Consider the following 24,354-nt stretch of genomic DNA (forward strand, 5'->3'; position numbering starts at 1 on the left):
ACACTACCTTCATTTTTTAAGTAAGAGGAAATCTCAAGGCAGACAAATTAAGGATGTAATAAGATGTGCCACGTTATTAATGAATATACTGCAGATGAGGTGTGAACACTGGAATGAACTTTACTATCCTCACTGAAAGGCTGCAACTACTGCCAGGTGCCTGGAAATAGTTATTTTGCTTAAGAGTATTTCTATTCAGGAAAATCGTGAGGAACAAATTTTCCTTACAGCACACAAGTGTGTGCATACACAAACAAGAACGCTCTTTAAAAGCCAGAGTAAAGATAGGTCCACCCTGAAGAAACCTCTCCTCATGGCTCAAGCTGAGCAGCTTTAAGAAAGCCTTTCATTTACAATCTGCGCACACCCACTGTCTGGATATGGCTTTAAGACTGTATATTGGTACGTACCTGATAATCTCTTATTTAAAAACTTCCTGCTATTAGAGCTGTCTTCAGATTTCTTTTCAAGAGTGGTCGTTGCAGGAAGCCCTTTGCCATTCAGAATCTGTCCGGATGAAGGCAAGGTTGGCTTTGGTATTGAGGGGCAGTTAAGGCCAGGCTTGACTGCAGAGCTCACAGTAGCAGGACAGGCTGGCCCCACTGTGGATTTCAGTAGTGTGCCATCCATCTTCGGATGCATCTTTTCCACCTTCACAGAGGGCGTCATGCTGCTGCAGGGGAAATAAGAATGCAATGAACCAGTGCCCAAAGGAGTGGGGGCAGAGCCCAGACCTACCTGGCTCTGTACAAGCTCTGGGAACGACTTTGTGCATTTTGTCTTGAACCACTAAGAAAGGTGAGTGGCAGGATTCACAGATCTTGACAAAAAGCCCAGTGACCTGCTAAGATTGACCTGCTTTATCCTTTCAGAAACAGTTTCCCACAGAATAGTTCTCTGTCTCTCTCCCTGTCTCTCCCTCCCTCCCTCCCTCCCTCCCTCCCTCCCTCCTTTTCTGTTTAGTGGGAACACACCCTATCTGAACCCCAGGCAAGCACTGGGGAGAACAGAGTCAGTTGTGACCGCAGCCATTCAAAACCTGCTGTCAGTGCAGTTTCTTAAGAAGCAAAACAAAACATGGAGCGATCCAGAAAAACCAAGATGGCACCTCGGAATCCCAGGAGAATACCTCACAAGAACCTTCACTTTAATGCAAGAAATTATTAAAACAAACATGATTGAATGCATGCCATTTGAGCCTGAAGTAGCTCTTCTTCCGCCAACAAGGAAGACTATGCTGAATCACTGCATGGCATGCTACAGTTCAGGCTCCCTAGTCCCTGAACACAGGGCATGAGCTTAGCATAGACACACCTGGCAACTGCTTGTGAACAGGAAGACCTGCGCCACTAACAACAGTTTCTCTTATGATCTAACTGACACTATCACTTTGTTGCTTGGTAAGTGATGTCAATAAAACCCTAATTGGTTCACTTGGTCCCCTTCTAAGCCTTTACATGACAATGGAGGTTTGGGTGTGTGTCTACAAACTCTGGTGGAGTCTGGACTCTGGGAGCTGTTAAGCTAACAAGTGATTTAAACGTGGCCCTGCCTTGAAGACTTTCAGACAGCTATTGAAGTGACAGAAGTTTCCCCTACTCGGGGACTTAAACACCAGGACTAACAGCGGTGAAGGCCTGCACTGGAACAGCCTGGCACGACAAAGCTGCTGCACGCTGTCCTGACCTCCCAGCTGACAGGGCTCTCGAGTAATAGCAGGTACTGTTTTCTGAGATAACCAAGGGTATTAGATAACAGGAACGAAATGTATGGCATACCCTCCCAAAGGAAAGGCTACTTGCCACCAGGTTAAGCTACTGATGCTTCTGTCAGTACACACTACTGCTCCTTCAAGTGGCCTCGAGGAAGCTCTGAGGCTCAGACCAGCTCAGAAGCTTATCAAAGCCACGCCAGGCAAGTGAGAACTACTTCCAGTCTTTCCTCCTCACAGCTATGACTTGAACCTAAGCCAGCAGGAAACCCTGTTTTGTTTTTTTTTTTTTTGGGGGGGGGGGGCTCCACCTTCTCACCTCTCTACTGTTAGCAACAGAGGAAGTGGAAAGGCCAGTGGCCACTTATTTGTGCAAAAGCCAGGGGCTAGACAGACACCTAAGTGCCTTCAGCCCTGTGGTGGCTTATGCCTATCAGTGCCTCACTTCCACCAGGAAGAAACACAAGCAGGATTTGAACCCAGGCCTATACAACTTACAGGCCTTCTAACATAAAGCATCTCAACCTGTGCTTCCTTTTCCCATGTGAAAAGAGGGATAACAATACATATTCCCCAGGGGTGTTATGGTCAGTATACAACATCATGGACAAACAGAGTCATTTTCAACAACACACACAGGAAAGGGGCCATATTACCAGTCATTATTATTCTGATAGCTAACATGAATAGCTTCCCAAACACGGTAGGGAAACAGAAAGAATTAACAGTGCACTTGACCCTCCCCTGCAGTGACCTTCACAAGGGCTCACAGGCACTCTTGGCACCCACACAGGACTCCTCCTAGCAGGTAACCCCCACAAACCCACGTGGCCATACTTACACTCTACCGTGGAGGACTTTAGCCTGCTGCATGGGATGCACTGGCCTGATGTTCCCCCTGGGCGGCAGTTTCTCTTTGGGCAATTTGAGTAACCTGGGGCTTGACGAGGACGCGCAGAGGACCCCTCCACTGGAAGAGCGGCCGCTTCCACTAGCACTGCCGCCTTTGCTTTTGGACAGAGAGGGGAGGAGGGAAAATACTGACGTGTGAGGAGCAGCCAAGGAAGGCTTGCTAGATGAGCTATGTCTTCTTTCTGAAACAGAAAGCAGAGGACAGGTTTCAGGCACGCCTCCGTCAAAGGGAAAGCTGAGCATTTCCCCATTAACACATCTACATCAAAACACAAGCCATCAAGTAAAGCATTCTAAACCCAGCAGAGGCTTTTTGTTTTGTTTTTTAAAACAGGGTTTCTCCACCCCCACCCCCCTCGAGACAGGGTTTCTCTAAGTAACCCTGGCTGTCCGGTATCTCTCTGTAGACCAGGCTAACCTCACATTCACAGAGATCTGCCTGCCTCTGCCTCCCGGGTGCTAGGCACGCACTACCACTACCTGGCACGTCCATCAGCTGAAGAAAGCACTCATGCAGGCCCACAGCCTTCTCAATACAGTCCCTCTGTTTACAATGTATATCAACATAAAGAGGTTTACCATGGGAACCCATTCTGAGATTGAACAACCATTCTAAACACAAGCAAAACGCCTTGTGGGTCTCGGACACAGTAAATCACACCGAGAGAAAGCTATGTGATCATCTGCAGAGCTCTGCTCCCTGACCCTGCCTGGTGCCTGCATCCTCGCTAGCACACACAATACCTCTCAGGTTCTCAGAAAAGGAAACTGTAAAAACTTGCCCACCAGCCAGCCTATGACAGCAAACCAGATGTTTCTAGGACCATCTTACTGCTACCTAAGAATCTGCTAAACTTTTCCACTCCATCTTTTCAAACCCCTCCCACCTTTATAAAAATAAGCTCACTTGACTACAGATGGCGTAACTCCGCTTCACACCACTAAGACGCCAAAGACTAAAGACAAAAATATCACAAAGAACGAGGCCTGTTTCTTTTTTCTGCTTTTGAAACTAGGAAGTAATTTATGAGTAAGTGCAGTCTACAAAGGTGCAGCTGAGAATCAATCTACCTACCTCAGAAAAAGGTTTCTGACACAGACCACTCCAGAGCAAGAGCCGCTGATAGCTACCACAAGAAACAGTCACTTGATGGCTTTGTTGAGAACCCTGTGGGGTAGTTTAGCTGCAGCCTTGAAGTCCGAACTTAAAACCACAGGGTCTTAATTAAGGTTTTAACAAGATACGTGAACCATTAATGTCACAATATGGAAAGCTGTATAGATATTTAAAACATTAATTGTGCTGAAATCGGTCACTAATTTCCAAATCTCCTTTTCTTAGGGAACCTAGGACTTACTACTAGAGGGCTCGTAGTTATTTACTTATTTTATTTATTTATTTATTTGGAAACAAGGTTTCTCTACCTTGAGACGGAGTGTTTTTTTGTTTGTTTGTTTTTTGTTTGAGACAAGAGCTGCCTGCCTCTGCCTTCCAAGTGCTGGGATTAAAGGCGTGCACCACCACTAACTGGCTAGTTCTGTAGTCTCCTACTTCAGAGCCAGGCTGACACAAGACAAATGATGTTACCAACAGAAATATCCAAATTCTCCAAATCCACACCATGGAGGGTACAATCAAGTTAAGAGGCTAAACTGAGAGCCAACTGAAAGTGCTTCGTTACCTTGCCCTGGCTCCCACTCCCACCCCATGAAACTTGTGAGTGCAAGGAAGTCACTCTACGGCAAGCTTAGTTTAATATTTACTCTTCTTTGGAACCTAGATTGTTTTATTCTAAATTTAGTTTTTCTAGATTGGAATGGTGGTGTTTGGACCCCACACAGGATGCTGAGGAAAGTTGAAAGCCAGCCTGGGCTGATGGACTAGACCAGTTCTAACTGCACAATGCCCCCCTTCCCCGCAATACAAACACAGATAGACAGACAGTGTATGCCCGCATACACATATCATATTTAAAACAAGGAGATGCAGTTCAGTTGTAGTCATGTCTGAGGTCCCAAGGGCGACTCCCAGTTCTGTAAATCTATTTAATTGTTAAAAAGTCAAAGAGCTGGGCCGTGGTGGCACACGTTTTTAATCCCAGCACTCAGAAGGCAGAGGCAGGCGGATCTCTGTGAGTTCGAGGCCAGCCTGGACTATACAGCTAATCCCAGGACAGCTAGGACTGTTACACAGAGAAACCCTGTCTCAAAAAACCAAAAAGTCAAAGAGAGCAGTCAAAAGTTAGCCCTTCTCTTCTGTTATTCCAAAATGCTCTGAGCACATAGCCAAGTTTTAGCATTTTTCAGCAACAAATGTAAAGTTATGTTAACAGTTTTGCCACCTGCCTGGCACAGCAAAGATTTTCAGAAGCCTGCCTCCTGAAACAAGTCTTCAGTTCACATGATAAAGACCAGCTCAGCTTTTCTTCAGATAAGCAGTGTTTTCAAATTTCAGCTGCCCAAGGATTCTCATCCTTGCTATAGCAGAATGACTCAAAGAGCTTTCAAAACTCCTGAGAGCATGGGGACAGTGCCTGTAGGTCAGAGTTCAGAGAGGTGGGTGAGAAAGACCAAGAGCTGAAGGACGGCTTCAGCTGTATCAAGTTCAAGGCCAGGCGAGACTGAAAACAAAGACAGGCCAGAAGATATGAAGACAAAAAGATGCTGCTGTGTTAACTTGCTTTTTCTTTCCTCTCCGAGTATTACTGAGAACAGAGAGCCTTCAGAACAGGCCGTTCATGGTGAATATCTATGAATAACGGATATCCAAACCAAGAAACGTGCAATCCACACACGCACACACACATATACACACACAAACACAAAAAAGCAAGCCAACAAAACTCTAAAGGATTTCTACCAATCAACTACTGAATTTAGAAAATGCTGAAATAGGCACAATGTTGGAAGACGTAAAAGGTGTATTAACAAAGTGGTCAGTGACCTTACAGAGGACAGCAACAGATGAATGAGGTAAGAAGACCACGCCAGGCCCTGGGGAGCAAAGCCCTCAACAAAATAAACGAGAAAAATTGCAGTATCCGGAAGAAAAGGTGATCAGGGCATTGCAGTTGAAAGAAAAGAGGAGAAGTGCTGGAATGAGGAACACAGCGGAAAGCATTGCTACAGACTCGACCAGGGAAGGGAAAAACACCAGGAAAGAATCATATTTAAATGATAAGAGAATAAACATAAGGAGGATGAGATGTCTACACATCTCAAACATTTGGGATATAACAAGAGATCACCCCTAAGAATCCATGAAAACACTAAAACAGAAACTAAAGACACGAGGATTCGATTAAATGAAATGAGGGCGAATTTCCCACACCTACAGAAAGACACTGACTTCCAATCCCAAATAATTTATAGCCTGAAACGAATTGATCAAAGAATAAACTCCCACAAACTATTGTAGTTAAGATTTTATGTTAAAAATACAAAGCAAAAAAAAAAAAAACCTAAAACAAACAATCAGCACTAAAGGGAAAATGCCAGCAAAGGCAAAGACACCAAAACAATATTCCCTCTCTCGTGAGCAACTCCCAAACCCATAATTAAATGCTTATTTATTTATGTTTGGATGTGTATGCCATGTGTGTGTGCAGATGCCTGCAGAGTGACAGGTGGTTGTGAGCTACCCAACATGGGTGCTGGGGTGATACTTGGCCTCTGGAAGAACAGCAAGAGCACCCAACTGCTGACCCATCTTCTCCTGTCCCTTATGCAATATATTTCCAAATTTTAGAGAAAATACTGCCAATTGAATTTGCTATACAGCTAAATTATCTTCGAAACTGAGGGAGAAATACATGTACGTCAAGACAAGCTAACACGAACTCATGGCTACCAAGTCAGCACTGCAGCAGGTAACTGAAAAGAGTACTTTACACACAAAGGACCTGATGTAGAGAGCAGAAAGGAGGGAGTCTGCTGCGATCAGTCCAAGTGTGATATTCCACAGAACGAGGGAAAAATCTTAAAATTCGTACAGAAGCACAAATGATCCCAAAGAGCAATCGTATGTAGAAAGCAATGTTGAAGGTATTGCAAGACCTGAACTCAAGTTTAACTACAGAGCTACAGGAACAAACCCAGCACAGCACTGGCACAGACTCACAGATCAATGAGACAGAAAAGAGGACACAGAAATATGACCACACAGCCACAGCCACCTAATCTCTGACGAAGGTGTCAAAAATATCCACTGGGAAAAACGATGGCACAAAGACTACAGACACATGTAAGCCAATGAAACCAGATCATAGTTCTTATCTCTTACAAAAAGCAATTCAAAATGGATTAAAGACATTAAATTTAAGATCTTAAACTCTGAAAACTACAAGAAGAAAATGTTGGGAATTTTATACTGAGGGTATAGGCAAGGGCCTTCTGACAGGGATTTCAGGGAAGGAAGGAACAGAGAGAACTGGTAATGGAATCGCATAAAATGTAAATACTTCTGTATAATGCTGGAACAATATAGAGACTATTTAGACACTAGGAAAATACCTGCTAATGACCTATCAGAAAGGATTGACATCTAGGATTTATGAAGAACTCCAAAACTTAGACACCAATAAAGGCAGCTCACCATTCAATAAACAATGGAGCCCAATGATTGCACAAATAGTTCTCCCATGATGCGCTATGGGATGACCTTTCTCTACATTGTGAGTATGTATTCCTTTCATTGGTTAAAAATAAAAGCTGTTTGAAAGTAGCCAGGCGGGATAAGGTTAGGCGGAACAATCAAACTGAGAACTCAGATGAGGAGGGGCTGAGTCAACAGATATATTAGCCAGAGCAAGCAAGATGTGTTGAAAAATAAGGTAAAAAGCTTTGAGTCTTATGACAAAACACAGATAGATGGGTTAATTTAAATGTAAGAGTTAGTAATAAGCCTGAGCTATTGGTCAAGCATTAATAATATAAGCCTTTGAGTGATTATTTGGAAGTGGCTATGGGACAGGGAGAGACAGAGACACCTCCATTTACAATGATGAAATACAACTAGTAGATAAATACTTGGGAAAGCTCTCAAGATCTTTGGCCATCAAGGAAATCCAAATTATGATGCTTTAAGCTTCAATCTTTTTACCCTAGTTGGAATGGCTGCCAAGAAAACAAAGATGCAGTTCAATGCCTAGCATGCATTGAAAGTCCTAGACTCCATCCCCAGAATTTCAAGAAATGGGTGTAGTGGAGAACACTGATAATCCTAGCATGGAAAAGGTAGATTAATGCCAGTTTGGGATACATGAGATCCTTAACTTAAAAAAAAAAGAAGAGGGCTGGGGAGATGGGTCAGAGGTTAAGAGCACTGGCTGCTCTTCCAGAGGTCCTGAGTTCAATTCCCAGCAACCACATGGTGGCTCACAACCATCTGTAATGAGATCTGGTGTCTTCTTCTAGCCTGCAGACATACCTACAAACAGAAGACTGTATACATAATAAATAAATAAATCTTTTTTTTTTTTTTTAAAAAAAAGAAGAGACAACAAGTGCTGACAAGGTTGTGGGAGAAACGGAATCCTTACACACAGAGAGTAAAAACTGTGAGAGTCACTACGGAAACCAGGAGAGTAAAAACTGTGAGAGTCACTACGGAAACCAGGTTCTTAAAATCACTGAAAATAAACTGCCACACGTCTCTGCTGTGACCACTCCTGGATACATGCACGAAGGATTCTTTTTTGTTTTTTTAGATTTATTTATTTATTATGTATACAACATTCTGCCTCCATGTATGCCCGCACGCCAGAGGAAGGCACCAGATCTCAGTACAGATGGTTGTGAGCCACCATGTGGTTGCTGGGAATTGAACTCAGGACCTCTGGAAGAGCAGCCAGTGCTCTTAACCACTGAGCCATCTCTCCAGCCCCAATGCATGAAGGATTCTAAGTCAACACACCACAGAGAGACTTGTACATCCACGCTGTGGAATAACCCTTCTGAACACTGTGAATATGTGTTATTCTCATTGGTTAACAAAGCAGTTGACTGACCTACAGCAAGGCAGGATAAAGTTAGGTGGGACAATCAAACTGAAGATACTGGGATGAAGAGGGATGGTGTGAGAGAGTGGCAGACAGACACAGACAGGAAGATGGGCATGCCGTACTGAGAAAAGGTACCAAGTCACATGACAAAGCATAGATAAGAAATATTAGTTAATTTCAGTGCAAGAACTAGCTAGTAATAAGCCTGAGCGAGTAGCCAAGCATTTATCATTAATATAAGTCTCCTTCTGGTAATTTGGAAGCAGTTGCTGATGGGAAAATTCCACCTTCACATCCATATTTATTAGTTAACTATTTACAACATTCAAGATATAAAACTACTATAAATGCTCATTAACTGATAAAGGGACAATGAAAATGCAACACATATATATATACAGTGCAATTTTGTTCAACTACAAAAATTAAAATTGTGATGTTTGTAGGAAATGGAGAGCTGTGTTTCCTCTATTTGTGGAATGTAGATTTGAAACCCACACCGTAGAAAGGAGACCATGAAAGGGGAAGAAGTCTACAGAAATGAGGAGAAACAAGAAAGGAAATGGAATCATGAAAACAAGGAGAACCAACAGGATGCCATGAGGATGTATGGGAGAGGTGGAGCTGTGGGGGAGATGACACAAAACCCCCAAAGTATGATGATGCAAGTATGAAATGTCACAACAAACCAATCTTTTGTAAAGTACTTTAAAAAGTTAATAAAAAATTAAACAGCAGCAAAAAAGACGCTGCACCCCCTCTCAGAGACTGTGACGTATATGGTTTGAAGCATGTCCAGGGCACTCAGACTTCTGCAAGTGTCTGCCTGACGATATGTGCCACCTAGTTTGAGAGCTTGTGCTAGACTAGGCTAACGCCTCAAGAACCATTAACTATGGCTAAGTGAGTTAAAATCTGCACAGGCAAAAAATACGTGCAATACGGCACTAAATATAGGGTTTATGAAATAGGGCTCACTGCTACTGCAAGTCTTGAGTGTTTTTCAAACTTCTATAAAAAGCAACTTTTTATCCTTCTTACCAAAAACCACATAAAATACAGTTTTTGGTTGTTGTTGTTTTTACATTTATTTTCTGTATGAGTGTTCTGCCCACATGAGTGTATGCCCAGTACCAGTGGAAGTCAGAAGAGGGCATCCAATCTCCTGGAACCGGAGTTATAAACCTGGGTCTCTGCAAGAGCAACACAATTGTTTGTAACCACCAAGTCATTTCTCAAGCCCATTTTCTTCTTGTTTGTTCATTAAATCAGCATTTTTATGTAAGTTATTTTCAATTCTGCCACCTTCCCCTCTTCTTTTGACAAATTTTTCCTGAGGGTATTCCTGGTACCCTATGATGACTATACAGTGTCTCAGGACAGTTAGCATGCCTGATTCCTGTACTTCATCACCAGTAGTGCCCATCTACTGCTGATAGTTTAACCTTCCCACCCCCATCATTTTCAAATGCGCTCTGGAGGAAGTAGCATGATTTGCAGCTGACAGCTATTTTCTAAAGCAGTATTTCCTTGAGGCAATAATCTGAATAAGCTTGTCACGTGTGACATTAAAATAGCTACCTATGACAATCCACATGTGTTACTTTGCTTTCTGCTACTGGGATAAAACACTGAGCAAAAACAACATGGTGAGGAAAGGAAAGGGTTTATTTGGCTTACAGGTTACAGGCTATCAAGGGAAGACAGGAACCTAGAGGCAGGAACTGAAGCAGAGACCTTGGAGGAAGAACACTGCTTATTACTGTCCTTCTTCTCTTGGCCTCCTCAGCTAACTTTCCTAAAGCCCAGGTTATACGCCCAGAATTGGCACTGCGCACAATGGGCTGAGTTGGGCTCCCCTACATCAACCGGCAATCAAGAATATGCCCCCCCCCACATGCCTGCATACTAACCAAACGGAGGCCAAGTCCTCAAATGAAGTTCCTCGTTCCCAAGTGGGGCAGCTTGGAAGAGAAGCATCACCTCCTGTAGGTGTCTGAATACTCGATCCCCAGTTGGTGGTGCTGTTTGAAGTTTTAGGAAGTGTGTCCTTGCTGGAAGTATGACTGGTGGTGGTGGTGGGTGCCTTGGCCTTGCCCTACCTTCAGTTTTGCCTCTTTGCTTAGTGCCTATAGTGTAAGATGTGAGCTCTCAGCTAGCTGCCCCAGACGCCATCCTCCACCCCACCGTCATGGACTCCTAGCTATATGGAACCAACCACAAGTGAAAACAAGCTCTATTTGCTTTTGTTTTCCAAGACAGGGTTTCTCTGTGTAACCCTGGCTGTCCTGAAACTCTCTCTGTAGAACAGGCTGGCCTCAAACTCAGAGATCTGCCTGCTTATTCCTCTTGAGGGCTAGGATTAAAGGTGTGCGCCACCATCGCCCAGTTCAAAATAAGCTCTTTCTTAGATTGTTGCCTTTGGTCATAGTGTTTTATCATAACTAGAGAAAATGATGCGCCAGGTCTACCGATCTGACAGCTGAAGCTAACCACAGACCACACAAAGAAGCTTGTCCACCGGTTTGATGAAGATACTGAAGGAGTGACACCAGGTCTGTGGTACAGAGGAGAAAACCCCTACTAGACTGGAAGTTTCCTATGCTGGAATCAGATTCTCAAACAGCTTGTCTCACAGCAAATGCACACAATCAGTTCTTGTCCGCACTTTTCCATATGGTGCTACAGTGATGCCCACTTGGGAATGATCAATGCACACTATTTCTAAACTAGAATGCTCAGACTATGTACACTTGACGCATTCTTGACTTGCAAGTCCATCTTTCCAATTTTAAAAGTGAGGTGGCTAATGAGAATGTGCAATGTACTTTCTCTTAAAATAAATCATTAGATAAAATGACCTATCCACTCAAATTAAATCATTCCTAGCACATTGCTTGCTTTGAAAATGTAAATTTCTGGCATAAGAACAGACAGGAGGACCAATGGAACTGAATTGAAGACCTGGACATCTACACATCTTCAAACACCTGATCTTTGATTAAAAAAAAAAAAAAGCAAAAAATATCAAATGGAAAAAAGAAAGCATATTTAACAAGTGGTGCTGGAAAAACTGGATATCAACATGTAGAAGAATGAAAATAGACCCATATCTATCACCATGCACAAAACTCAAGTCCAAATGGATCAAAGACCTCAACATAAAGCCAGCCACACTGAACCTTATAGAAGAGAAAGTGGAAAGTATACTTGAACGCATGGCACAGGGAATCACTTCCTAAATATAACCCCAGTAGCACAGACACTGAGAGAAACAATTAATAAATGGGACCTCCTGAAACTAACTGAGAAGCTTCTGTAAAGCAAAGGACATGGTCAACAAGACAAAACAACAGCCTACAGAATGGGAAAAGATCTTCACTAAGCCCACATCAGACAGAGGTCTGATCTCCAAAATATACAAAGAACTCAAGAAATTTGACACCAAAAGATTACATAATCCAATAAAAAAATGGGGTACAGACCTAAACAGAGAACTCTCAACAGAGGAATCTAAAATAGCTGAAAGACACTTAAAAAATGTTCAACATCCTTAGTCATCAGAGAAATGCAAATCAAAACAACTCTGGGATTCCATCTTACACCTGTAAGAATGGCCAAGATCAAAAACACTGTTGACAACTTATGCTGGAGAGGTTGTGGGGAAAAGGGAACACTTCTGCATTGCTGGTGGGAGTGCAAGCTGGTACAAACCCTTTGGATATCAGTGTGGCAATTTCTCAGAAAATTAGGAAACAACCTTCTTCAAGACCCAGTAATACCACTTTTGGGTATATATCCAGAGGATGTTCAATTGTACCACAAGGACATGTGCTCAGCTATGTTCATAGCAGCTTTGTTTGTCATAGCCAGAACCTGGAAACAACCTAAATGCCCCTCGATAAAAGAATGGATAAAAAAAATGTGGTACATTTACACAATGGAGTACTACACAGCAGAAAAAAATAACGACATGTTGAATTTTGCAGGAAATTGGATGGAGCTAGAAAACATTATTTTGAGTGAGGTAACCCAGACACAGAAAGACAATTATCACATGTACTCACTCATAGGTGGTTTTTAAACATAAAAGCTAAGAAAGCCAGCCTACAAACCACAATCCCAGAGAACTTAGACAACAATGTGGACACCAAGAGAGACTTACATAGATCTAATCTACATGAGAAGTAGAAAGTAGAAAAAGACAAGATCTCCTGAGTAAATAAGGAGCATGGGGACCTTGGGGGAGGATTGAAGGGAGAAGGGGAGACGCAGGGAGGGGAACAGAGAAAAATGTAGATCTCAATAAATATCAATAAAAAAGAAAAACAACTAACATTAAATATTAAGACTACTTAAATGATTCATCTAGCAACCCCATTAATGATGCTGTAACCCTATGATATGCAGCAACATTGGAGCTGGCCAAAATAAAACCTTCAGAGCTTCTCCAAAAAAAAAAAAAAAAAAAAAAAAAAGAAAAAAAGAAAAAGAAAATGTAAATTTCTTCCAAAGCCATTAATATACTATGGAATAATTTGGCCATAACAAAATTTTGCACTTGCCTGTATGTAATATCTATGAGGTGATGAGTTGAGGTCAAAGGTGTCTAGAACACAATCTACCCAAAACAATACACTATTGCCATTGCTCCTGTTGCCCACCACAACTCAGTGGTAAAACTGGTTGCGGAAGACACCACATACTTTGACTACAGCACATGGAGAAATCGTGTTGGTACTGAAGAGGGGGCATCATAGTTTTGGAAGTTTGCATGTAGGCTTCTGTGATAAACTCATCAGCAGCAATCTGATCAGCCAGGAATCCTGTCAGCTACAGGAGACAGCACAGTAAGGTAGAGAGGGTGACCAATCACTTTCCTGTTGGGTTTTCCTACTAGTTTCTCCACAGGAGAAAATGCACACCTGGTCCTGTAAATCTGGGGTAAAACTTTATGGCTGGGGAGCTCAGAGGGCTGGGGGAGAACAATCAGCTAGTTTTATTTTATTTTATTTTATTTTATTTTTGGTTTTTCGAGACAGGTTTTCTCTGTGGCTTTGGAGCCTGTCCTGGAACTAGCTCTTGTAGACCAGGCCGGCCTCAAACTCACATAGCTCTGCCTGCCTCTGCCTCCCAAGTGCTGGGATTAAAGATGTGCCGCCACCGCCGCCACCACCCAGCAAGCTCCTTTTATTTTAATAAGTGGACATTGTATCAAAGTGCTCACTAAATCAGCATCTCTATGTTCACAGACTAGTGTAGCCCTCAGGCTTCATCAGAGGAACTTCTAGCCATCAACAGAGGTTGGCACAGATAATCACAGCTAAGAAAACTATAGAGAGTAAGTGTCTGTAGAATGCTAGCCACAACAGAACATCTATACCATGTTTCTTCTTTTCAAGGTCCATGGACCATCCAGGAAAAGGAAGGTGGAAAGACTCTCAGTCGCAGAGGCTGGGAGAAACAGACCAAAGCAGCGTAACTCGGACCTGACAAGACCACTGAATCAGTTGTGCTTGTCTGCACAAGGTGTGCACAAGATCAAGCCAGGCCATGTTCTAGCATTAAGGGAAGAAGGCGCAGGAGCTGAGTCACTGCTGATAAGATGGCTTCTGGACAAGAGCCAGGTCTCAAGGGTGAGGTCCCTAGTAAGGCCCCAGGAAAGCTCCACCGGATAGCTCCATCCCAGTGAAGTACAGCACAAACTGGAATCAGTGGGCTATTAAAAAGGGAGATGAATACAAAGTTGGAAAGAAGTAGGGAAGTGGATATGGGAGGCATTTACAGGAGGAATCTGAGTGAATATGATCAAAGTGGTTACTGCACATATGAAACTCTAAAAAATTAAAAAAAAAATTTAAAAGAAGAAATAGGGGGTGGGTGTAGAAAGCTACACCTGGCCAAACTAGCCACATAGGAACATATAAAATGTGCACACTTCAGCTCACCACAGATGTATCTATAAACTGCACCATCCATATCTGGTATTCCATGTGGTTTTACTGCGGATTTGTACAGTGTATGTCGGGTTGTGGCATACCTGATTTAACTTCTGGCTTGTCCTTTCAGTTTCCTACTTTCGCCAGCTACTGTCCTTGTTTTTTTGCTTATTAACTCTAAACAAGCATTAGAACATGGCTTCTCAATCTTCTTAATGCTCTCACCCTTTGATACGTTTCCCTGTCGTGAGCCCCAAGCATAAATTTATTTTTGTTGCTACTTCATAACTATAATTTTGCTACTGTTATGAATCATAATGTAAATATCTGTTTTCCAATGGTCTTAGGTGACCCCCAGGGGTCTTGACCTACAGGTTGAGAACCACTGCCTTAGAAAACCATGGCTCAAGATTTCTAATACTTAATTTTGAAGGTGTGCATGATGTGTAATTTGTGGCTGTATTGTGTGTGTGTGTGTGTGTGTGCGCGCGCATGCAAGTGCAAGCACAAACGGCAGGTAAATGTATAGCCATTAGAGGAAAACCAGAAGTGTAACTCCTTGCCTTCCTATTTGTGGTGGGTTACTGCCTATGGCAGAGTATCTAGCCTGTGATGCTCCAGGGAGTCTTCCTGGCCTATCTCCTTATAGGTACACGAGGACACAGACATATCTACAGTGTCCAGAGTTATACAGGTTCTTGGAATCTGAGCATATTCTCCCAACAACCATTTTATCCAGAACTATATTTACAACATTAAAAAATCTCCAGATATGTATTTCTCAGCAATCCTAATTCTTTCTTATTTTTAAAAAAAATCATAAAATTTAAATTTACTAAAAAACCTGTGCCAGGCAGTGGTGGTGGTGCACACCTTTAATCCCAGCACTGAGGAGGTAGAGGCAGGCGGATCTCTGTGTTCAGGGATCAGCCTGGTCTAAAAAACAAGTTCCAGGACAACCAGAACAACACACAGAGGAACCTTATCTCAAAACAACCAACCAAACAAACAAACAAAAAAATTGAAAGACACCATGTCACCATGTGTGACTGGGATAAAGGCAGAAAGCACCAGTACAAATACCTGTTATGCTGTGAATTCAGCCGTTTCTTCACATGTGGAACTGGCACCTTGCTCTGTCAAGAGCATCTGTCCTTCTCATGAGAAACTAAACTCAGGTTTGCAGTAGACCCCTCTAATCTTTCACGGCATCTCCTTATTTTCATATGATTTTAAGATGAGCACACAGTTTTGTTTAGTTTTTTGAAAGCAGTTGTTCGGAGATCAAAAAAGGAACGCACACGAGCAGGGCAGGGTCTCTATTCTAGGTAGACAAAGCCATAGCCAGATGTGTAACTCCGTGTGTTCTCCACGTGCTTCTCCTTCCCAGGGCTCTGGCTCACTTTGTTCCCGGAGGTATGATGAACAGCTCCACCGAGAGAAAGACGTCCCACCACAGACAGCCAAACACAGAAAGACACATGGTAGACAGACATGGGGTGGGGTGGGAGGATACAAAGTAAGGTACACAAAGGGGAGTGGGAGAAAGAGAGAGGACACAGAGAGGGAGGGAACTGGGAGAAAGAGAGAGGCCAGGCCACCTTCCACCATGACTTCAGACATTTTACGTAGGAGGAGAATGAAGAAGGCTCCCTCTAGTTTCCAAACGGAAGGCAACCATGAATACTGAGTTTATAATTCTAAATTCACGCTCAGTTGTTTTTCCTCAATTATAAGTATTAACACAAAGGTATAAATCAAAAGGAGTAAAGCAAGTAACTACAAATTTTAATATTATAAATGTTGCTTTGAAAACAAATATATACCAAGTACTTTTTAAAGGTGGTTTACAAGTCTTTTTAAATTTTGAGGGTTTTTTGTTTAGTTGGTTTTGTTTTTGCTTTCAAGACAGGGTTTCTCTGTGTAGCTTTGGAGCCTGTCCTGAACTAGTTCTTGTAGACTATGCTGGCCTCGAACTCACAAAGATATGCCTGCCTCTGCCTCCCAAGTGCATGCGCTACCACCAGAGAATTATGTTTTTAATACTGAACAGAATGGACATGATTATTAAATACACACTTTTTTTTTTTTAACAAAATAAGTCTGGGCTCAATGGGCCCTTGTCACCACCACATGAGGACCCTGGTTCAGAATCTGCACAGCGCTGGATGCACCCCTCGCATCTGCCACTGCAGCACTCTAACAGCAATAGGAGGGGACAGGAGGATCTCAGCTTACAACAGGCAGCGAAGCCTGGCTTTTACTCAGTGCAAACTAAGAGCTGAGGACTGAGGACCAACACTTGAGGTGTCCTCTGACCTCCGCACTTATGCTCTGGCACATGGATGCTCCACATTCACTCAAACATGCACATGTACACACCATGTACACATACATATACATAAACACATACACACCATATACATATACTAGCCCCCATCCCCATACAGAGGCAGGGGGAAGAGATCTTAAGTAATCTATTTAGAATTCTAATCTCAGTTTACATATCCAAACACAAGGTACACCACCGTTCATGACCATTGTATTAATTTGTCCGTTTCGAAATGGGCATCATGCAAAAAGGATATGCACTTAGAAAAGTTCCCTTAATTTGGGGCTCTTTTCTTGTATTTCTCATTATATCCTTTTACTATCTAAGCAACTGAGTGGTGAACACAGCTCACCAACAGCAGCAGGTTTTGTGCCCAGCACAAGCACTCTATGGGATGGACAGGGACTGTGTCAGTCCTGACCAACTTTACACAGCAGTCAAACTCCTGAGGCTGGAAAGGGTCCTTAGCAGAGAAAAGTTTGAAACCCAGCGTCCCTTGACTACCATAGCCCTGCCGCACAGTGTACCCCAGCGCCCTAGCCTCCATAGTGTACCCTAGTGCTCCACAGTGTACCCCAGTGCTCCGGTCTCCACAGTGTACCCCAGTGCTCCAGCCGCCACAGTGTACCCCAATACCCCAGCCTCCACAGTGTACCCCAATGCCCCAGCCTCCACAGTGTACCCCAATGCCCCAGCCTCCACAGTATACCCCAGTGCCCCACAGTATACCCCAATGCCCTAGCCTCCACAGTGTACCCCAGACTAACAGCCGTTCCCCCCAGGACTGTATGGCTGACAGGAGCTGCAGGCTCCTACTGCTACCCAGGATCCACAGAGAGTAACAAAGTCCCTATCCCTGATATGGAAAAGATCAAAAACGGGAACTCTGCATTTGGCTGTAGCAAATGTGGGTCTCGCCGAGCTCCCCTGCTGACACTGAGAGCAGGAACCACTGTGCTAAGGTCTCCTCCGACAGCAGTTTTGGGGAAACTTAGAATTCATCCAAAATAAATAAATTCACAACAAAAGATGTTGACTCAAGCTAATTGTATTTTATGATTTTAAAAGTCAGCTTATTTTCCTGACAGGACAGAAGTGAAACTCATGAAAAGATGGAGGTGGAACGGAAGAAGGTGAATGTATAAATCAAGAATGTATAAATTCATACAGTCTCTGGAAGCCTCAGTCCAAAAACATCCCACCATCACCTTCCATTAAAGGAAAACTTAATAATCAGCCTCATATGTGGTCACAAAATGTAAAGTACATGTAAGACACACGCAGACTCCTGGCCAGGCATAACACGCAGCAGTGTACTCTAGAATCTTTCTCTCATTCACACGGGTGCCTTCACTGGCCTACGCTGATCACTCTGATGTGCAGGCTATAAACACCACAGGTCACTAATGGCGCTCTTCCTCAAGCCCAATTGTTAGACTCTATTTCAGCCTGCCAAAGACAACATGTAAAAACATCAATCGTATCACCTGTCCTTCCTTATGATCGCGACCTCCTAAGGAATACCCAGGATAAAGACCTGAAAGAGGTGTAAATCAAGACAGCGCCCAGCAGCTCCTACTCACACGCCAACCCTGCACTACAGCAGCGTTCCCTAAGGCTTCACTAGCATCCGAGTCGGGCTTCAGACCTTTCCAAACTCTGTCCGCTGGGTTTCTTATTTGCTAAGCTTAGTAAATGGAGTAGCTGACTAGAGATGTCTGCTTCAACCCTGCTCTAAGCAATGCCTATCTAACAATGGCTTAAGTTTAATTAGGAGTTCATATTTATTTTAATAACTTCTTAAAAGAACCATGTGGCATCCCATTTGAGAAATCTCGGCATGGACTGAGCACAGGGGCATTTTTAGGTGACAGTGTCACTTTGACAGGGACCAGCTCTTCCTGTCACTGTCCCTTCTATTTAGAAGCACGCCCACGCACGTGACCAGCAAGCACCGCTAGCTCTACTGCAGCCGTGGTTATCACAGGCTCATTTCAGGTCTCAAGCTTCTTTCTCTTTGATTCCATTTCTTTAGGTTCCTGGCATAAGATAAGAGGCTCTAGACAAAGTCTGACACGGTCTAATTGCTGAGAGGGAAGCCACCGGTGGGACTGTCCCTCAAATGCTCCAATTGTAAGCTGGGGGATCCAGAGCTGACCTCTGGCTTGCCGAGCTGGGCCGGGAGGCACTTCAGACATGTTTAGGTGGGTTCCAAATGGCACTGGAAAACACTGAGAAAGAACTCTTCACCACAAAGCACTTGGCATCATTTCCACTAGAGAGATTTAACTGAAAGGGATGATTTCAATACTGGCTGCCCTAACAAATTAGTCTCCAACTGCTACCTCTGCCAAAGCGTTTTCCTCTCCTCTAACGTAGGGGTGCTTTTTAAAGCAAAACCTGAGTAAGAAGTGGAGAAAAGAGAGTCACTTACAGCACTTGGGCCACTTGAAACAACTTTTCACCAAAGGTCTATAATCAAATTATCAAGCTCCTCAAGTCAGTGCTTTATAACGGAAATAAAGGCCGCACTAAAGGATCTGGGCCTCTTGGCATTTCCACATCTCTGGGCAGGGCTCACACTGCAGTGAGCCATTCACACTGCGCATGAAAGAGAACAGATCACAAAGGGCAGATTACAAGGGAGAATGACTCCACTGGTGGGGGAGGGACGAGCGTGAACAGACTGTAAATAATGTTGCTAAGAAAGGAGTAGGAATATGGCAACCTCAAATAATCCCCTGCCAGGAATGCATCCCAAGAGGACTGTCCTTTTTTACTGTGCTCAAGTATGTGAGAGACACGAACACGCAGGGTAGTCCTCCTTTGCCTGATTAACTCGTAGGGCTCTGAGAGCATTGTAAAACCACTTTTCAAAGGTACCCAATACCTCGCCAGAGACAGGAACAGAGACAGGAATACCGAATGTCACCAACCCTTACCACTGGGCCTGGCAGCAGCACCTCTTCCTCCCCACTGCTGTCATGGACACCTTGTTGGAAGGAAAACTGAAGGAACACCCTGGAGGGCCAGCTGGGCTCCCACAGGCCTCCTATCTGTCTAGTTCTGAGAGCCTGCCACAGACGCAGACTTCTACCCGAGGGCTACTATTGCCTCAGACACACGTCAGGGAGAATACTTTCTCAGAAAAAGCTGCTACAGGTCTGAACAAAACCCAGTCGTCAAGATGTTTTGGCCACCACTGTGATATAGGTGTCCCTATTTCTGATTGCATCCATTGCCAATCCATGAATAACAAGGTGGCTGACAACTTTATTTTGCCAAGAGTCATAGGGACTTCTCTCTCTTTGCTGCCCTCGGGAAACTAGGTGTTATCCAAAAGGCGCTGACCGAGTACAGCCACCGATCACTGGGCCGGAAGTAGATATGACCTCACACCATCACTCAGACATACGATCACATCACTCCCTTGAGATGCTCCAGTTCCGTGGCTATCAAATACGACAAGAGACGGGAAAAGCAAAGTAAGAGTGATGAGAACGCCCCAACCCACCAACCTTGGGGTGCAGCTATCTTGAGGGGGACGTCACCCTACAAATTCATCAATTTGCCATTAAAATTTTAGCTGTCAGCTTATTCTGTAAGAACAATATAAATGTGAAAATAAAACAAAAGAAAATATTTAGCCAGAGGTAGTGGTTCACACCTGTAATCCCCATACCCGGGAAGCTGAGGCCAGAAAAGACATGAGTTTTAGGCCAGCATGTGCTACAGCAACAACTTTAGGCTGCCTTGGTACATAATATAATTTTATTTTCACAAATGAAGAGAAAGAACACTAAAAACAACATAGCAAACCAGTAATTATAGACTTGGTTTCTTTTCATTGCTTTTTAAAGGTGGAACTTCTGTGTAGAACCCCAGTCAGTCTCACCTCCCCGGTCAAGGAGGAGGCTCAATTCCAGGGAGCAACAGACAGAAGCACCACCTGCTGCGTGCTGGCTCAATATGTCTCAGTACCCTAATTCTGCACCCTTATTATTTCATCTTATTCTGGACGAGCACAGCAAACTTAATGAACCAAAACAGGACAACGGCAAACCTCAGTCGGAAGCTGCCCAACAGGCTCCGCCTCCACGCACCTGTCAGTCAGGAGTGAGGCAGGGTGCCTTTCTGTTGACAGTCATGCTCTTTTTTCTACAGAGAAAACGTGTCTACTCTATCTGCAAATGAAAGGCACCAGCGCCAGCAAAAATGAAACCAAAAACACCACACTAAAGCTGGCAATTTTGAGAAAAATCCTATCACCAGCATTCTGATTAAAGATTTATTTATATTTAAAACCCTACAACTGGGGAGCTGTTTTAACCTGAACTGAAACCACTCAGTCAAGCACATTATTGAAGAAGGCATGAAACTTGAACCCAGTAAAAACTAAAGAACTTGACTGTCATCTCACTTCCGGCCCAAAGACAGAAAAAATGAGATAAGTAATTAGCGTAGTTCTGCTGGTGCTGCAACAATACAACTAAAAGAATACAAATGTCTGAGTAAAAAACCATAGTGAAGTACACATACTTTCGCTGCTGTCTGCTCTGAAGCCATTGTCCTTCACACAGTGCTGTTTAAGATTCTACTGTGAATCTCAAGTACCGGACAAAATAACTTTCAAACACATTCTACAGGAAACACTGAGCTGTCTGTCACGAAACCTCACTCACCGCAAGATTAAAAAACAAAACAGTCAGAGGGTGTTACAAGGCTCTTCCATTTTTAGAGGGGAGTACCCAATGCTTTCTCCGTGTTCTGAAATCCGGGAGTTGTTTGATGCAGACCTCAGCACTTCCTATGAGTTAATAGCAAACTCAACTCCTGTCTGCATTTGAACTTTGGCCAGATCACTCAAATGACATTTCAGAATGGCTCCTGTGGACAGCTTGCAGCAGCTAATCCCTCTTGCTGAGATTAGCACTGATCCCAAGCACCAGAGCCCCTCCCTCCCTCCAGCACTGGAGCAGCAGAGCCCTCCCTCCAGGCCCTGAGCAGGACAGGACAAGCGCCAGAAGGAAAAGAGGGCTCCACAGACTCTTCCAGACTTAGTTGGGCTCTATGCTAGTTAGCAAAGTCCTAACCTACCTTCCACAGGCTTATTCAGAACCAGGCCCTAGGCCAAAGCCAGCTTCTGAAAACTGCCAGGAAAAACTCACCCAGCGGAGCTCTTGGCTTCTGTGCAGAGGAAGGGCTCCTCCCAAGAGGCTCTTTGCTACCTTCCATTCAGAGCTCGGCCGTGCTTCACTGCACACTTGCTACTGCAAGCCTGCATCATGATTTGAGTCTGCCCACCAACTCCAAATATGCTCCATGTTTGGGCTTATGTAACATTTGCCACTACTGTAAAAAGCACTTGAATGACAAAGGTCCTGGCAGATCAACAGATAACGGGGTGGAGTTTAATTTCATCTAATATGGTCATACAAGTTATGTTGGCTGGTATAAATTAATTCCTCTTTATCAGTGGTTTTCAACTTTCCTAATGTTGTGACCCTCCTGTTGTGGTGACATCAACCATAAAATTATTTTTCACTGCTACTTCGTAACTGCACTTTTGCTGCTGCTATGAATCGTAATCTGAGTAGCTTATTTATGTGCAGGAATCTGATATGCAACCCCATAGACTGAGAACCACTCCTCTCCATTAAAGAGAGGCGGATGGTCAGAACTGAATATGGAATTTATAAATTTGCCTATTACAAATGTGAGTTACTCACACTGTTGTTTTCCAGATACCTGTAGAGTAGCAATGCCACTGAAAGTATAAGGGCTGATTTAAAACCTGAGTAATTATGGTATTTCTATAAATATCAGGAGCCTTTCTCCATGTTTTATTTCCCTACACTAGCTATACTTACTAAGGAGTCAAGTGTATTAAGCAAACTTTTTAAAGCCAATTTTTTCCTTCCTAAATCAAGTTAAGAACAATCTGGACCCATTTTTGATACATATTTTCAAATCTGCCGATACTATATATGCTTATTGTGTGGTTAAGCCATCCAATTGTTGGAGAGCCAAAGCGGCGAGCTCTCCTGTAGCTCCTTGTGAGCGGGTGATGCTGGCTTGGCTGCCCCCATCTCAGCACTGTGACAATCTCCACAAACTACCCCTTCCTGATACTGACGATCCTTACAGCTAAACAGACCAGAGATAAATTGCCAGCTGATTTGAGTTTTAGGGAATAATGAATGCCTCAGATGCTTGGTGGGTCAGAATGAACATTAAAAATGTTAAAGGAGGGGGGATGATGGAGTCCCCACATGTGTGTATGTGTGTGTGTGTGTGAGAGAGAGAGAGACAGAGACGGGTGTGTGTGTGAGAGAGACAGAGAGACAGAGAGGTGTGTGTGTGAGAGAGAGGAAGAGACAAGAGTTAGAGGTGTGTGTGTGAGAGAGAGGGGGGGGGGAGGGAGGGAGGGAGAGAGAAAGGGAGAGAGAAGGGGAGAGAGGAGGGGAGAGAGAGAGAGAAGAAGGATATGACCACTCCTAGGTGTGGCTGTGGGGAAGGTTTTTATTGTAGGTATGAGGGAGAACACTGTCAAGGCACTTGGAGAAGTCTAGACTGAAGACAGCCAGCAGAATAGAATGGGCTATGAGAGGTGGGGGCGGGGAGGGGGGAGAGAAAGACTGCTTAGCAAAAGTCAGGAACTCTCTGGTGTAAATGATTTTACCAGAAGGCAGGAAAGACTGAGGGAAAGCAGAAACACGCTCTAAATGAACTGAAGAAGGAGCACTGCCCACTGCTTTACACCTGCAGCACGCGTCCGGGCTGCACCGCGACTGCAGTGTGGATACCCAGACAGTAGTCCCGAAGACAGAGGGGAAATGAGAGGTTGATAAGTACACGATAAAAACACTTATCCTGAAATCCTGAAATTAATTAGCACAAACAAAGGCTTCAGCTGGGTGTCTTGGTCGCACCCTGTTCCCAGATCTTGGGATCATCTCTGGGAGTCTAGGGTAGCCTGGGCTACATAGTTAAGTCAGGCAAAAGTGGACTGAGTGAGACCCTGTTTATAATAGTTAATAGAGAAGATTTCAAGCCAATTCACTGGATTTCTTAAACCAGAAGAGAAGCAAATTCTATCATGTGCAACCTAAGTGCAAAAGGTTTTGGTTTTGTCCACAGCGACTCACCTGCCAGTCCCGGGGACAAGGGAAGGGTCTCTGGGACCTTTCCTACTAAGGCTCAGACCCACTGCACACACGGACCAGCTTTCAGTGTCCATTTGTGCAAATGTCTGAGTATCTTTTTTAATTTGTTATTTTTATTTTAAATTTTATTACAAAGATGGTTGCAAAACAAACAAAAAACAACCCACATGCCCTAATTAATCAGACCCAAAGACTCACAACCCCATGAACAGTTAGAGTGGCCATTTATACCCAAAGCCACGTGTTTCACCCTTTTACTACCGAGTGTGTTCTTATGCACTGCCACCAGAGA

General features: G+C 43.7%; 1 protein-coding gene across 2 annotated transcripts in view; it reads right to left on the reverse strand.

Annotated features, from left to right (window-relative positions):
* Positions 1-24,354, reverse strand: part of Atxn7 (ataxin 7) — a 96,827-nt gene that overhangs the window by 18,291 nt on the left and 54,182 nt on the right. For both annotated transcript variants that reach the window (XM_038348919.2, XM_038348918.2), the window contains exons 4-5: positions 2,553-2,805; positions 411-673 (exon numbers count right to left, since the gene is read on the reverse strand). In XM_038348919.2, the coding sequence (XP_038204847.1) occupies positions 411-673; positions 2,553-2,805 (516 nt within the window). The remainder of the gene's footprint in view (positions 1-410; positions 674-2,552; positions 2,806-24,354) is intronic.

The sequence above is a fragment of the Arvicola amphibius genome, chromosome 12, assembly GCF_903992535.2.
Source record: "Arvicola amphibius chromosome 12, mArvAmp1.2, whole genome shotgun sequence".
NCBI classification, from domain to species: domain Eukaryota; kingdom Metazoa; phylum Chordata; class Mammalia; order Rodentia; family Cricetidae; genus Arvicola; species Arvicola amphibius.